The 16,187-nt window shown below is 31.5% G+C and overlaps 1 protein-coding gene across 1 annotated transcript in view; it reads left to right on the forward strand.

Annotated features, from left to right (window-relative positions):
• Nucleotides 1–16,187, forward strand: part of LOC105218909 (sodium channel protein 60E) — a 265,193-nt gene that overhangs the window by 236,042 nt on the left and 12,964 nt on the right. Inside the window, exons 13-24 of the mRNA XM_054234121.1 lie at nt 212–337; nt 404–574; nt 628–821; nt 885–1,116; nt 3,814–3,828; nt 4,384–4,593; nt 4,675–7,187; nt 8,372–8,699; nt 8,767–8,867; nt 12,195–12,369; nt 13,236–13,532; nt 14,087–14,241. Of these exons, the coding sequence (XP_054090096.1) occupies nt 212–337; nt 404–574; nt 628–821; nt 885–1,116; nt 3,814–3,828; nt 4,384–4,593; nt 4,675–7,187; nt 8,372–8,699; nt 8,767–8,867; nt 12,195–12,369; nt 13,236–13,532; nt 14,087–14,241 (4,517 nt within the window). The remainder of the gene's footprint in view (nt 1–211; nt 338–403; nt 575–627; nt 822–884; nt 1,117–3,813; nt 3,829–4,383; nt 4,594–4,674; nt 7,188–8,371; nt 8,700–8,766; nt 8,868–12,194; nt 12,370–13,235; nt 13,533–14,086; nt 14,242–16,187) is intronic.

A 16,187-nucleotide genomic window follows, 5' to 3' on the forward strand; every position in this document is an offset into this window, starting at 1 on the left:
TAAAAAATAAAATATTTCAATAAAAAAATAAGAATGAAAAATAAATAAATAAAATAAAATATTTTAATAGAAAAAAATAATAATAAAAAAAAAAAAATATTTTAATAAAAAATAAGAATAAAAAATAAAAATAAATAAACAAAATAAAATAAAAAATTTAATATTTATTTTTTATTTGATATAATAATATTTTTAATTTTTTATATTTTAGGTGGTGCGTGATCCACTCTTCGAATTAGCTATAACACTTTGCATAGTATTAAACACGGCATTTCTAGCCATGGAGCATCATGGCATGAGTGAGAACTTTCGCAATGCATTAGACGTAGGAAATAAAGTGCGTAACTCAAATATTTATTTTCTATAATAAAAATTATATAAAAATATACTTTCTGTCCGACAGGTTTTTACATCGATTTTCACATTCGAATGCATCATTAAATTAATGGCATTGTCGAAGGATTTTTTTCTATGCGGCTGGAACATATTCGATCTGATAATTGTGACAGCCAGTTTATTAGACATAATATTTGAGTTGGTGGATGGTCTTAGTGTGTTGCGGGGCTTGCGTTTGGTAAGTAAATGTTGAATATACTCTTTTATCTTACTAAATTCTGTCGTGCACAGCTCCGCGTGCTCAAGCTAGCACAATCGTGGACCACAATGAAGGTCCTGCTCAGCATTATCATATCGACAATAGGTGCTTTGGGTAATCTAACCCTGATTTTAGTTATAGTCATATATATTTTCGCTGTGATCGGTATGCAATTGTTTTCGAAAGATTACACACCCGAAAAATTCGATCCAGACCCAGTGCCAAGGTATACACACTATTCAAATATTACAAAAAATAAATAATTATTTTTATAAATATTGGTTTGTAGGTGGAATTTTAATGATTTTTTCCATTCGTTTATGATGATATTTCGCATTTTGTGTGGTGAGTGGATTGAACCGCTGTGGGATTGTATGCGTGCGGAGGAGGAGCAAGGCGCCTCATCGTGCTTTGCTATATTTTTGCCAACGTTGGTCATGGGCAATTTCATGGTGCTTAACTTGTTCTTGGCGTTGTTGCTCAACAGTTTCAATTCGGAGGAATTGAAATCGAAAAAAGAGGTAAAGTACTACTATTAAATTACTAATGAATAACCGTTTTAACTGTGTCAAATAAAAGGTGTGCGCGTTTATTATGTGTTCTTTTCTTAATATATAAATGTGTATGTTTGTGGTTCTTGTCAGAAAAAAAAAAAACAAAAATAATATTAATATTAATATAAGCAAAACCCAAAATTTTAAAAATCACTTAAATCGTTTGCAATAACATAAAAAAAACAAAATCTACGTTATGCGCTAAAAATAATCACTTAACAAACCTAATTTTAAATGCAAAAAAAGAAAAGAAACGAAAAATGTGTTTGTTAGTTTTCCATTTTTATTGGTGTTAGCGTGCAAATCTTGCAAATATTTGTAAAAAATATATATTTTTTTATTTTAAAATAAATTCCATGAATTTAAAATGTGTAAACGCTTTGCATTGAAAACATATTATTTGCTATTTGCATATATATTTTAAATTTAGCTGTGTGTGTGTGTGTGTAATTTTTCAATTTTCAAATTGCACTTTGATGTTTTCTATTCAGTGTGCACAAATCATGAGGTTAAAAAATATTTTTTTTAAGTTTATTATAAAAGTTTTTTAGTTTATTATTATTATTTTTATATATTTTTTTATTCTTTTAAATATTGTTGAAACACATTATACATATTTTTTGATTATTTAGTTCAATATTATTATATTTTAATGTACCATAATGACTTAATCAGTTTATTTATATTTTAAAAATATATATACATATATTTTACAAAACAGTTATATAATAATTTAATATTAATAAGTATCGATAATTTCTCAAATTCAGCGCTCTAAATTTCAATATAAATATTTTTTCTACAAATTATGTAATAACAAGTTTGAGGTTATATTGAAAAAATATTTTAATATATTAAAATATTGATATTAAATTATTAAAATAATTAAAATAAATATAAAAAAATATTAATAATTACACTTATGTTCTTTATTTGAACTTTTATTTTTGTTTAAAATTTTTGAACACTTCATAACATTTGTCACTAAATATAATTTATATTTTTATTATCTTCATTTATATTTTTTGTACGAATGCTGAATATCTAAAGTCTATTATAATAAAAATACAAAAACAACAAAACAACAGCTTAAACATACAATTCCAAATATATTATTTACTATATCTACATACTTATACCTATGAATACTGTTATATACTCAAGCATTGTGCATACTACATATATATACACACACATAAACACTTTATGAAAATACTTAAATTACATAAACAATAACAGACACATTTAATGCTGCCTAATATTTGAACAATTGTTTCAATATTTTGAGTTGAAAAGAGTTCAAAGCTTAAAAAAGCAACTAAAAAATCTAAGAAATACTTTGTAAACATAAATTAAATTATTTATTTTTGTTCTAGTCGATATCAAAATTTTTGTTTAAATTTTTTTAATAATAAAATAATTTATTTTTTTATAAAAAAAAAATTGGGGTTAGAATTTTCTCAACGAAATTTTAAAAGGAAAGAGCGTTCAAATAACAAATAGTTATATAACTAAAATAATATTTTTATTTAATTACTATTTATAAAAAAAGTATTTATTAAACATTTTTTTATACTAATTTATTTAAAAAAAATTATAAAAATTTATTTAAAAAATATTTATTTTAAATTACATAAAAAAAAATTTTTATAAAAAAGTTACAAATATTTTTTTTATAAAAATTTATTAAAAAAAAAAAAATAAAAATATATGTTTTTTTTTTGTAAAAAAAGTTTGATAATCGTTAATCATTAGTGTAAAATATAAAGCAATATTATTAAAATTATAATTCAACATAAAATTTTTCAATTTAAAAAAATCGTCAAAATATTGAAACATCTCAAAATCACCGCTTAACATTATATACATACTAATCAAAAAACTCAAATTATTTAACATAACCTATAAATAAATATATGTATGTATATGTATTTCTATCTATTGTCTTCCTCTCTACGACTCGTCTGTGTTTCCCCGCTCTCAACTGTTGATAACTTGCGAACGATCCCACATAACTTTGTGCCTTAAAAAACAAAAAAAAAAAACTGAAAAAAATAAACTTTCCCAAAACTGTGTTTTTTAACTTTATGCCTGTGTGTGTTTGTGTGCCTTAAACTGTCTACTTTAAAATTATAAAAAAATATATTTATATATACTTTTTATGAATAATAATAACAAAACAAAAAACAATTAATTTAAAATATTCAAAAATTAAAAACTGAAAACTGGTTTTGCAAATGTAAAAATATTTGCACCAAAAAAAAATTTAAAAAAATTAAAAAAAATTTCAAAAAAATATAAAAAAAATTTAAATTCTTTTAAAAAATTAATTGTTTTTCCCACTCAAATTCTGTTATTAATTTCTTTGATTTTTTTTTTTAATAATATAAATGTTACAAACTATGTATTTATGTACTACAACAACTAAAAAAAATATGCACCAAAATGTGTTCGACTAAATAATATACAATAAATACATATGTATGTATATGTAAAACTATGTACTGCCCGCCGCTACGTTTGTGTTGTAATGAAACTATGAGCAACTACTATTTGTACACCTTTAAACCGCAAATGTTGAAAATAATCTTGCAATATTCACTTAAAACTAAAAAAAAAACAAAAAAATAAAATAAATGTATATGTATGTCACAAAATAAACAGATATTCAAAAAGAAGGTAATTTCCTGCAATATAAATTATTAAAAAACAACAACCCACTAACAAAATAAATTAACCACTTTATAATTATTTTTTATAATTATTATAATAATCCCTTAAAACTTATATAAAGTATATTCTTACAAAAAATTGCTTGCATTTTGTTGTTGCTCTTTGATTTGGTTGTATAATTTTTGAAAACTCTAAATGTTAACTGTAGTTTTCTAAAACAAAAAAATGCATTTATTAATATTGCATGCATGATACCTTAAGTAGCATTTGCAGAAAATATAACCAAAAACTAACCAAAAAAAATCCGAAAATTTAAGCGAAAATACCCAATTGGCGCGTTTGGTAGCTTAGCAACCTTGAAAAATTGTTAAAAAACCCATTTGTTGTTAGTACTAACTAGCGGAAACGCTGTTTGAAATTGGCGCCAATGCAAGCATCAAATTTATTGACAAAATTTTTATTGAAATTCCTAAGCTTCTCTTTCAAAACCTTCAAAAAACAATATTCAAAATTTGTGTTCGCGCTAAAGCATTGCTTCTCTCACTCATTCCCCACATATAGGAAGTCGGCGAAGAGTCGAAATTGGCGCGCAGCATCGAGCGTGTACGCGATCTGATACGCAAGAAGCGACAGGAGCGTAAAGAGCGCAAGGAACGCAAATATGCGACCAAGTTTCAGCAGATTGTCATGGAGGCGCAGCAGGCGGCGGCGCAGGTTATCGAAAAGCCGAGCTTGTTAACCGAGACGAAACTGCATCGGTTGAGTTATCAGGTGAGTGTCGCGCGGCAGACTCATTGTAACTGTTAATTTATCTCTCTCTCTCTCCCGCACTTTCTCTCGTAAAACCCACAGGAGTCCATGAATCGGCCGGTGTCCGGTTCGGATTTCGGCTTTCAAATACCGTTGAAGGATGCGCTGCACACGATCGTTGACGGTGTGGAGAGTGAGCATGAGCTTTCCGAGCATCAGCAACTTCATCAACAACAACAACAACAACACTTGCAATCGCCCACACAGCTGCAACAACAGCAACACTACATGCTACTGCAGCAGCAACAACAGCAGCAGCAGCAACAACAATTGCATCATATGCAATTACAGCAGCAAGCGCCCTCCTTCGATGGCATTACAACAACTACAAGCTCCTGCCAATTAGACAATAATAGTCGCAACGATTACAATACGCTTTATCCGCAAGCGGAACGTCGTCTGCTGCATCAAGTGTCTTCCGGTTTCGGCACCCAACACAACGATTCGCGCGATGAGCCCACATACACCGAGTCCATTGAGTTACGCCTTATGGGCCAATACAATTCGACTGACACCGATCCGTATGCGAATGATCAGCGTAGCGGTTCGTTTATGCGTGGCGATTCACTGCAGGACACATCGTCGCGCCGCTACTGCAGCGACGAACATGACGAGGCGTATTTGCAGTATCAGAAGTCGTTGCTGACGCGTTCGCCCAGCTATCGCAAGTCATTGGATCGCTTGTCGCAATCGAGTGATCAGTCGCAGCGTTCGCTGATACCATCGCGTAGTCTCAAGTCTGATGACGACTTGCATTTGGGTGTGCGACGACACTCGAGTGGTCACTCGCTGAACACCATATCTATGGAGCACGACGAGCTGCTCTCGCATCAGGGTAATTTGCGCGATGAACTGCTGAACTGTGAGCACAAGGAGCTGTTCCAATTTCTGCAAGATGATGCGGATAATAGCAACAATTATTTCAGCGAAACCGTTGGTTATGGTTCGGCGTATGTTGATGCCGACACAGATTCGCTGATTGTCGATGGGCGTAAGGAGGAACGCAAGCCGTCGACCAGCAGCATCAAATCGAATTTAAGCTATATCTCCAACTCGATAATGCAGCAGATAGAGCAGCGTCGCAATGGCAGTCATGCGTCAAGCAATGGTAATGGACACGACAATGAGGTGCTGCCGTTGGTCGAGCATTCCGAGTTCGATAATATCATACAGAGTTTCGAGAAAGAGTTGGAGGAGATTAAACGCTCAACCACGTCGTTGGAACGTCGCTTGTCCACACTCTCAGAACCCTCGCCTGCCGCCGACGAAGCCAATAAAGCCATACTCGATCATATTGCGGTCATAACGGGCGCCTCCGAGCGTTCAGCCGCTGATGAGGTTGTACACCCACTCAACCCTTATGATAGTTATGACCTATCGACCGTGCCGCGTCGCCAACACCCACTACTGACGAGCACCGATCGCAATTCGGTGAAGATAAAGCGTCGCAGCCTTGAGAAGCAACGGAAGATCGACGAAGACTTTAGCATATCAAATGAAATACGCAAAATCTGTGATCAAATACATGCGCCATTCGTGACCATCGAATCGATGGCTGTGGCCGCCACGGTGACAGCGGCCGCAAAATCGCCATTTGCACGCCACAAGAGCGATCAGTTTGCGGCACAATTTGATCGCTTCAAGCGATTATCGCTCATCGAACGTGTCGATGAAGTACCTGAAGAGGAGAAACCCATATCAACGCTGCGCATGGAGTCGGAGAAATTGCCACGCAAGTGCCTCACCACAGACGCCATCCGACTTGATAGCCTCTCATTGAAAAGCACCAATTCATATGAGAATTTGCTAATACAAAAGCAACAATTGAGCCGTCAACAGAGTAATCAACGTGGTGATGCCGGCTCATTGTCATCGTCCGGTGTGGCTGTACCACCAACGCCACCGACATCGCTCAAGTCGCAGCTCGAACCGCCAACACTAGCACAAATATCCTCAATCAAGACCACGCCGCCGCTAGCGGCACTCACTGAGCACCAACAACATTACCACGCCTCGAAAATACATGACCCACCACCACCACCACTACTACTACCATCACAACACCAATTACTTCCGTCAGCAACAAGAACCAACATTTCCACAACTTGCACCACCACCACCACCACGACCATCCGCCCAAGGGCTGCCGGCGATGTGGGCGATATGCGCGCCAAACGCTTCGCCGAGCATCCTCAATCGACTCTAGACAAAGCCGCTTCCTTTCAATCCACACGCACTGAATCGCATAGTTCATGCGGTGGCGGCATAGCCGATACCAGTTCGGTACTGGCACTAGGTTATTGCGTGCCGGATGCGCGCCCATCTGCGAGCGGTGCTATGGTTGCGGAGAGCGCCGAACCAACACAGAAGTCGGCGTTCTCGCGTTTGACAGAAAAACCATGGCATTGTCTGGTCTCCTACGTAGACGATCTCACAGTAGGTGGGAGACGTAACTCGCAGGGAGCATACAATGATCCCATGACTTTTCCAAGTTTCGGACAATCGAAAACACCGAAAGTGCCAGACGATTGCTTCCCGCAGAAGTGTTACGAGCAGTAAGTATGAGTAGAACTTAAGATGATGATAGAACTCTAGAGCTAACAAGTATATTAACGTTTTTTAAGTTAACGGTTGAAGAAAATTTAAATGGGTGTTGCCACCTGTTTAGGAATTTTATTTAAAATATTAGTTAAATGAAATAAAAAGCGCTGATTAATTACAATATGACTCTTGAACTACGTAGGTTTAGAAAGTTATAGTATAATTAAAAAAAATTCAAGGGTTGCCATATTTGAGAATGCAGGAAATTAAATTTAATTAAAAAAAATTATAATAATAATAAAATATGTTTTATAGTATGAACATTAAACTAAATTCGTTTAAAAAGTTTCGGTTATAAAAGTTGCCACCTGTTCATAAATTTTCAGCCAATTTATAAAATAAAGAAACACTACAATATGGGTATCAAACTAAATAATTTTAAAAGAAATCAAGGTTTAAAATATTTTTAGGATGGTTGCCACCTATTTAATTTTTAATTTTTCGTAGAGTTGCCATCTTATAAAAAATATAAATAATTAAATTTATTTAATTTAAATGATATAAATTTTACTATATGGACATCAAACTAAATTTGTATAGAAAAGGTTCCGTTATAATGGTTGCCACCTGTTTATAAATTTTAAATCATTTTATAAAATAAAGAAATACTGCAATATAGTACCAAGTTAAAGGGATTTTAAAGAGATTGTGGCTGAAAACCTTTTAGGAGGGTTGCCACCTATTTCATTTAATTTTTTTTTTTAATGAGAAGATATAAATATATTGATATTTTTATAGTATTTTCGAATAAGATTTTGGTTGGAAATAATTTTTGGAGGGTTGCCACTTGTTAAAAAAATTATATTTTTTTTATTGAAAATATATAAGAATTTTAAATTTTTTTAGTATTTTCGAAAATACCAACCGATGAATATGTTTTATATAACCTTTGCCCAAAACATGTATATTTTTATATTTTTAAGTGCTAATTGGAAACGATTTAAAAAATTTAAACAATCTCATAATAATGCAATTTTTAAATTTAAATTTATATTTCCTTTTCTTTCTCTCTCTCTCTCCATAACTAACTTTTCTCCTTTTCGCTCTCAACAACTTTGCGCTCTCTTCTCTTTACCATTTCACCACCGCTCTATCACTTCTATCATAAATGAAAAATCCAAAAAATATCTCCTTACAGCTTCTACTTCCGCTGTCCATGGTTCATGTCGTGCATGGACACGAAGAGCGCCAAACATTGGACACGCATAAGGACGGCTGTCTTGGCGGTTGTCGATACTCCAGCCTTTGAGTGGTTTGTGCTAGTGCTCATATTCGCGTCGAGCATCACACTCTGTTTCGAGGACATCTACTTGGATAGCAATAAGACACTGAAGCGTATACTCTATTGGACGAATTTCTCATTTTGTCTGATCTTTGTCGTTGAAATGGTTTTGAAATGGCTAGCGTTGGGGTTTTCCAAATATTTTACGAGTTTTTGGACAATATTGGATTTCATTATAGTCTTCGTGAGTAGCAAATTGAGTGAAGTTACATTTTATTTTTATAAATTAATGTACTCACTCTCCCGCGCAGGTCTCCGTATTCTCATTGCTCATTGAGGAGAATGAGAATCTCAAGGTTTTGCGTTCGCTACGCACATTGAGAGCTTTACGTCCGCTACGCGCCATATCACGGTAAGTTATACGGTGTACAAATGAAATACGTAAGCAAGCTTATTGTTGTGGCGATCCGATATTTTGCTTTACGAAAATAAATGATGGTACTTTTGTTAAGCAAATTTCATATTTAATTTTTTTGAAAATTAAACATTTTCGCTCTTAAATGTGTATTCTTTTAAACTATTAAATCTATTAACGCTATTTACGTGCTATACATACTATTATACATATATTTGGCATGCTCCATGCTAATGTTGCTCAAATAAAAAAAACTATCGATGTAATTTTGGTAATTGTGTAATTTTCTTTAAATCCTTAATATTATATATAATTCTGCATCAACTTTCTACTTTCAGATTTCAGTCTGCCTTTTATAACTTTTTTCGCTAAATATACATTTAACTATTACTAACATACATACATACATACATATTACAACAACACTAATTTCTTACAATGTTGTCTTTGTACAAGCTTGTATGCACATTTTTTGTACCGTTATTAATTTTCAATATTATTACATACAATATATTTGTATTTTACAAAAAAAAATTATGCTTTCCAACTTGCTTACTGTATTTTAATTGAGAAAAAATAATGAAATAGCATAAAATACTATTTGAAAGTGTTTAATACAATCTCGTCTTCTTTATGAATTTCGAATAGAAATAATAAATAAGTAACTAAAGCCACACCAAAAGTACCGTATAGCGCTCACTACTTAAGTAAAAAACAAAAAAAGAAGCAAAAAAAAAAATCACTTAAATGTATTGGCTGTAGTTGTAATGAATAATAATCCGTTATTGAGTAAATAAGTAATTGAAGATCACCGTTCAAAAACCAAATACCGTGCAACCTGTACTTCCTGCTAGGCCACCAGTAACTAACTATGCTAAAAATCAGAAGTTGAAAATTGTACCCAAATCATAGTAAAATGTGAAAAATATTTTTTTTTAAATTTGCGTACATTTGTATTTGCACACAAAAAGTTTGAAAATTATTAAAAAATAAATTAATTTAAAAAAAAATTAAAAAATATTATAAATTTTCAATTATTATTTGAAAAAAAAAAAAATCAAAATCATCCTCAACTTTTTGTGCTGCAAACACAGAGCAATTCGTGTTACACTTTGCCTTCCGTATCGGTGTCAACGCCTAGCCAAAAATTCATGTTCAGTAATTGTAGTAGACAGTTGTTATCCTACATAGTAATTATAACCGTTATTGGCTTCAAGTCCGCACCTTGCACTACACCACTCCCGGTTAATGTGTATGTCTTAATTGTACTCACTGTACTGCTGTACGGCACAAGATCCACAAAATACAACAGTTTTCCTTTCACCAAACACCACTTTCCCTGTCACTTTGCTATCCTTTGATGAATATATTGATTTGATTTTATTAGTGTCAAATAATTACTAACCCTATTTGTTTGCATGCTTTTTTTGTTTAATTGTTGTAAAAAAACAGTAAATTATTTGAATTTTATTTTTGAAAATTAGTTTCGAGGTGTTTGGGGCGAAAAAGTTAAGCTTTATTGTTGCTTCTGTCTCTCGTTCTCTGTAGCGTCTGATTTGTTTTTGTGAAAGTACATTCGATGCCATTATGTACGGTACTCGATTTCTTCTGAACCCAATTTGCGACGGTTTTCAAGGCATAAATCGGACGATATTGCTGCAATTTCGCGTACGATATTCGTTCAAAGTTCATTAATCGTCGCTGGCTTGTTGGCATAGACCATAGACTTAACGTAGCTCCAAAGAAAAAATTCTCTAACGGAGTCAAATCGCACGACCGGGGCGGCCAGTTGACTGGGCCATTGGTTTTTAATAAATCGATTGTGACATTCGCTGTGTGGCTTGTGGCGCCGTTCTGTTTGAACCACGTATTATCCAAATCCATATCATCCGATTTGGGCCGAAAATATTCGATTATCATTGAGCGGTAGCGATACCCATTCACAGTAACGTGCCGGAAGAAGTACGGCCCATAAGCCGCACCAAACCTTAATTTCTTCAAGATGTAATGATGACTCATGGAGTACGTGTGGATTGCTAACTGATCAATAACACATATTTTGCTAATTGACGAAGTCAGAATTAACCCTCACTTTTCGATGAAAATCCGGATCATTTTCAAGTTTTTGCTTAGTCTAATTCACGAACATACGACGATTCTGGGGGTCAAGCGGCTTCAATTCTTGGGTCAATTTGCTCTTGTAAGGCCAAGATCTTTTCGTAAAATTCGCCACAACGACGTTACAGAAATGCCCAACACTTGAGACGACGTGTGAGAGACCGATTTGTATCTTCCTCAATTGAAGGGTTAGCGCAAACAATATTCTCGACACTACGGACATTTCTTTGTCTCACTGGCACGGGCATATTTTGCACTGTGCCTGTGGATTCAAATTTTTCCACTAGACACTCATTTGTCGATCTGATAGGACGATCATAAATTGGACGTAGCACTCTTAAAGTTGAGGCCGCTGACTCCGAATTTCGGTAGTAAATTTTAATAATTTCGACTCGTTCTTGGATCATATATCTTCTCATGATGAAATGGTATTTGCTATTGAAAATCCTTTTAAATTGTCGTTTTGTCGATTATACTCTATCGAGAATATAATCCTTTTAAAATCTTTCCTTTAAAAAGTCTCTCGTTGTCTCTATAGTCTAATCTCCCTGAGTTTCTCCTTCCTTAAGATAAATTATCGAGTCGCCTTTTGTACTTAATCGAGATTATTCTACCGTTAGCTGTTTTGATGCTTTACATTAATTCGAAAAATACAAAAATATCACGCCTGAAAGCTGATTGATACCAGAGCATCTTGGACCTATCAAGTTTTCTAGGGCCGAAATATTCATCAGGGATTACAAGAAACATATCGATATCTTATTCTTTCTTCTCTTTAATACATTTTCGAGTAATTAAAGTTGAGTCAAAATGGACTCCAAAATACCACTTTTTGAAAATTTTAATCCGATATGCAATAATGAAATGAGCTCAAATTCGATGAAAAAAGAAATATTTTTTTATTTATTATTTATTGAAATTTTATTTTCCGTTAAAATTACTGTTCTTGTTGAGTGTGTGTAAGTGTAAATTTACATATTAATTGCTATTTGTGTTCTTCAAAAGTAATTCAAAATATGTGTGTATGTATTTCAATGCCTTCCTATCCTCAGTACCAATAAAATAAAAATAAAAATAAACAAAACGATTTTCGAGAACATAAAGCGATTTACAATTAAAACAAAAATAATAATAAAAATCTGTAAATATGTTAAACATTGTCCCCCCATAAATCTATGAATCTGTTTCATTTTATTTCTATTCCAGGTGGCAAGGAATGCGAATTGTAGTAAATGCTCTCATGTATGCAATACCGTCAATTTTTAATGTACTTTTAGTTTGTTTAGTCTTTTGGTTGATATTTTCCATAATGGGTGTACAATTTTTCGGTGGTAAATTTTTCAAATGCCTTGACGATGATGGTGAATTGCTGCCAGTGACGGTTAGTAAATAATAAAATCGGACATAAACAACAAATATGAATATGATACACTACACTAACAAAAAACAAATTTTTTACATAAGAAATACTTAAATTTTTTAAAGAAAAAAATTATAAAAAAAAACAAAATTTTGGAAAAAAAATTATGAAAATTTTTGTATAAAATTTTTTTATTAATTTTTTTTCAAATAAATGTTTTTTATTTTAGTTATAAAAATTTTATAAAAAAATTGTGAAATTAAAAAAAATTGTTTTTATTTCAAATTATTTTTGTTTATATAACTTATAAAAATTTTATAAAAAAAAATTAAAAATTAAATTTTATGAAAAATTTTTAAATATTTGTGAAAAAATTTTATAAAATTTGTTTTTTATTTCAAAATTTTTTTTTATTTTAGTTATAAAAATTTTATGAAAATTGCTTTTTATTTCAAAAAAATATTTTTTTTTTACTTTTTAATAAAAAAATATTTTTTGTTTTAATTTTATTTAAAATTATTTTTTTTGGTTATAAAAATTTTATAAAAAAATTATGAAATTAAAAAAATTTGTTTTTATTTCAAATTATTTTTGTTTATATAACTTATAAAAATTTTATAAAAAAAAATTAAAAATTAAATTTTATGAAAAATTTTTAAATATTTGTGAAAAAAATTTATAAAATTTGTTTTTTATTTCAAAAATTTTTTTATTTTAGTTATAAAAATTTTATAAAAATTGTTTTTTATTTCAAAAAAATATTTTTTTTTTACTTATTTAATCAAAAAAAATATTTTTTATTTTAATTTTATTTAAAATTTTTTTTTTTAAATAATTTATATATTTTTCTAATTTTTTCCACACTCTCTCTCTCCACCACCCCACAGGAAGTGAACGACAAAGCCGATTGCATTAAACAAAATTACACCTGGATCAATTCGAAGATCACTTTCGATCATGTCGGCATGGGCTATCTGGCGCTGCTGCAAGTGGCCACCTTCGAAGGTTGGATGGAGGTGATGGCCGATGCAGTGGACGCACGCGGCGTCGATCTGCAGCCACAACGCGAAGCGAATCTCTATGCCTACATTTACTTTGTGATCTTCATTGTTTGCGGCTCATTCTTCACGCTCAATCTATTCATTGGAGTTATTATCGATAATTTCAATATGCTCAAGAAGAAGGTAAGTGTTTGCGGGTCCATGGCGCATGACAACAGGTTTGACATAAGCATAATTCTAAAAATAAAACCATTTGCTAGTACAGCGATAAGCGTCAGCACATTTAGGCATATGTGTACTATGTGCAGATAAGCTATTTATATATATTTTTTTACACAAATACACTGTGAGAAATATTTGTTTGAAGTTTTTTTTTAAATACTTATTATTATGAAAAAACTTACTCGCAACACAAAAACAAAAATGAAATTGAAATTATTAAATAAAACTCACTTACCAGAAAGTACTTTTCGGCAAGTGTGGCAACTTTTACCGAAAAGTACTTTCTCTTTCACAAAATTTATTGTTTTACGTTCAGTGTATAAATGTGCATATGTATTAATGTTTTCTGAAAATAATACACTTAACAATTTACACCAATACACACATACATATCTACACGCTGCCAACATATTTTTTTTTACTGTATGTGTACTTAGTTTAAGAGCAAAAGAAAAAATGTACTGTGTTTATATGTAAATATTAAAAAAGAAAAATCTACTTTCATCGTTCCATAGTATGAAGGAGGAGTGTTGGAAATGTTTCTCACCGAATCTCAAAAACACTATTACACCGCCATGAAAAAGTTGGGACGAAAAAAACCACAGAAAGTCATTAAGCGACCAATAAATCATTTTTTAGCAATGTTTTATGATTTATCAAATTCGAGAAGGTAATGATGATCAAATGCTAAAAGTATGATTTATACAAAAAAAAAAAAATAGTAACTACGTACAGTTTTCAGTTTAAGTTGACATTTTATGTTTAACTACTTAACATACATACATATACATTTATAAAAAAAAAAAAAATTATTATATATAAAAATTATTAATTTTTAAAAAATTATAATAAAAACTTTTTTTTAATACAACATTTTTTATTACTTATAAAATTTTTTTATTAAACAATTTCAAGTTTTTTCTTTTCAATTTTTAATATTTTACATATATTTTTCAATACGCTTTTGCATTCACAAACATTTAGTTCAGTTAAGCTGCCGCTATTTGCCATAGTATTGCTCAAGTACAGTAAAAACTCATTTAACTACACCAACTAGTAATGCATACAATTCACTCACACGACTTTTAACTGTCTCGTTCGCTCTCTCTCTCTCTCTGATGAGTCGCTCTAAATACAAAAATATTTAACTAAATATTTTAGGAACTCTGCTATAGTTTAATCTATTTAAAAATTTGGAATGAACTCAATCTGCTCAAAATTTGCTTACAAACTACTCGTAACTCAAATACTTGCTTCTCTTAAGTTATCTCTATCTCTCACTCTCTCTCGTTCTCTAAACAGATACTTAACTCTGCCACTAGCATTAAACTGTTTAAGTCATTTACATACTAACATATATATTATAGATAATATTTTTTTTTTTGATTTTTGTGAAGAAACTTTAAAAATTGCGCCGTAACCGCTTATAATCTTTCAAAGTGGTTTTCTTCAATTTTTTGGTAAAAGTGTTACAATTTCGTTCATCGTACACACATAAATATCTACATACGCTACATACAAACTTCCTTAGGTACATTCATAACTGTAAATAGACACGTCTAAAATACGCTATTTGCTTTCGCAGCAATATCGTGCTCGCTCCAAGCTCCATACTACACGCCCACAAACCAATTTAGCTGTCTATATAGCTGATTGCTCGCATTGATTTGGTGATAAAATTATTTAAACACTTGCTTTCTTCGCGCATTTGGCCGCCCGTGTTGGCATTACTTGTGTTGCCATTGTTGCGGTGTATTCTACAGTTTGTAGTCTCCCAATTCAAGGGAGCACTGTAAGCGTAGTGGAAGACCCCAAAACTCTAACTAAAACTAGCTACTATGCTATGTACTATCTAGTACTACTTACTCGTATATACTTGCGTATATCTAATGAATATAGTTTGATTTCTCATATAATATATAACTTTCAATATTAGTGTCGTTTGTATGTAAATTAAAGAAATTGTGCTTGTACCAACTGACTGACTCACCCTGTAAATGTATTGCATCGAACGTAACCTGCGTATGTAAATTTACCCAAGAGGAGTATGCTCCAATAAAGAATAAAAATAATTTTTTATTTGTAGTCTCACAACCCCTTCAGTATGTTTGTATGTAACACTTTCTAACTACGTAATCTCATTTCTATCAGGAGATTATTTACCTTTAAACGTATTAAGTTTGTGCACCGTTCATTGTGAAAATCCCATCGTCATCTTTGCATTGCCGCTTGCCGTTTCTCACTTCATTTTGCAATAACATTTTTGTTTTTCTGCTCGATAGATGTGCATATAACTACATATATATAAATATGGAATGTATTAATTCTAGCACAACTAATTTTTATTTCTTTAATTTAAATTTATAATTAACTGTATATTATAGTTATTTTGCTAAGCACTGTAAACTACTAAATTTCCGTAAGTTCATTAGTCTAGAACAATTAAGTTGTAAATTGAGTGGATGATATTCATTGTCGTTTTCGCACAGCCAAATAAATTTCGAAAATATAAGATTATAATTGATAAACCACTAGTTGCCTTTCGCATAGCCGGCTACTCGATTAAAGAACAACTTTTATACATTTTTGTTTTTACTGTTCATAAGAAGTTGGTAA

This window comes from Zeugodacus cucurbitae, chromosome 6 (genome assembly GCF_028554725.1).
Source record: "Zeugodacus cucurbitae isolate PBARC_wt_2022May chromosome 6, idZeuCucr1.2, whole genome shotgun sequence".
NCBI classification, from domain to species: domain Eukaryota; kingdom Metazoa; phylum Arthropoda; class Insecta; order Diptera; family Tephritidae; genus Zeugodacus; species Zeugodacus cucurbitae.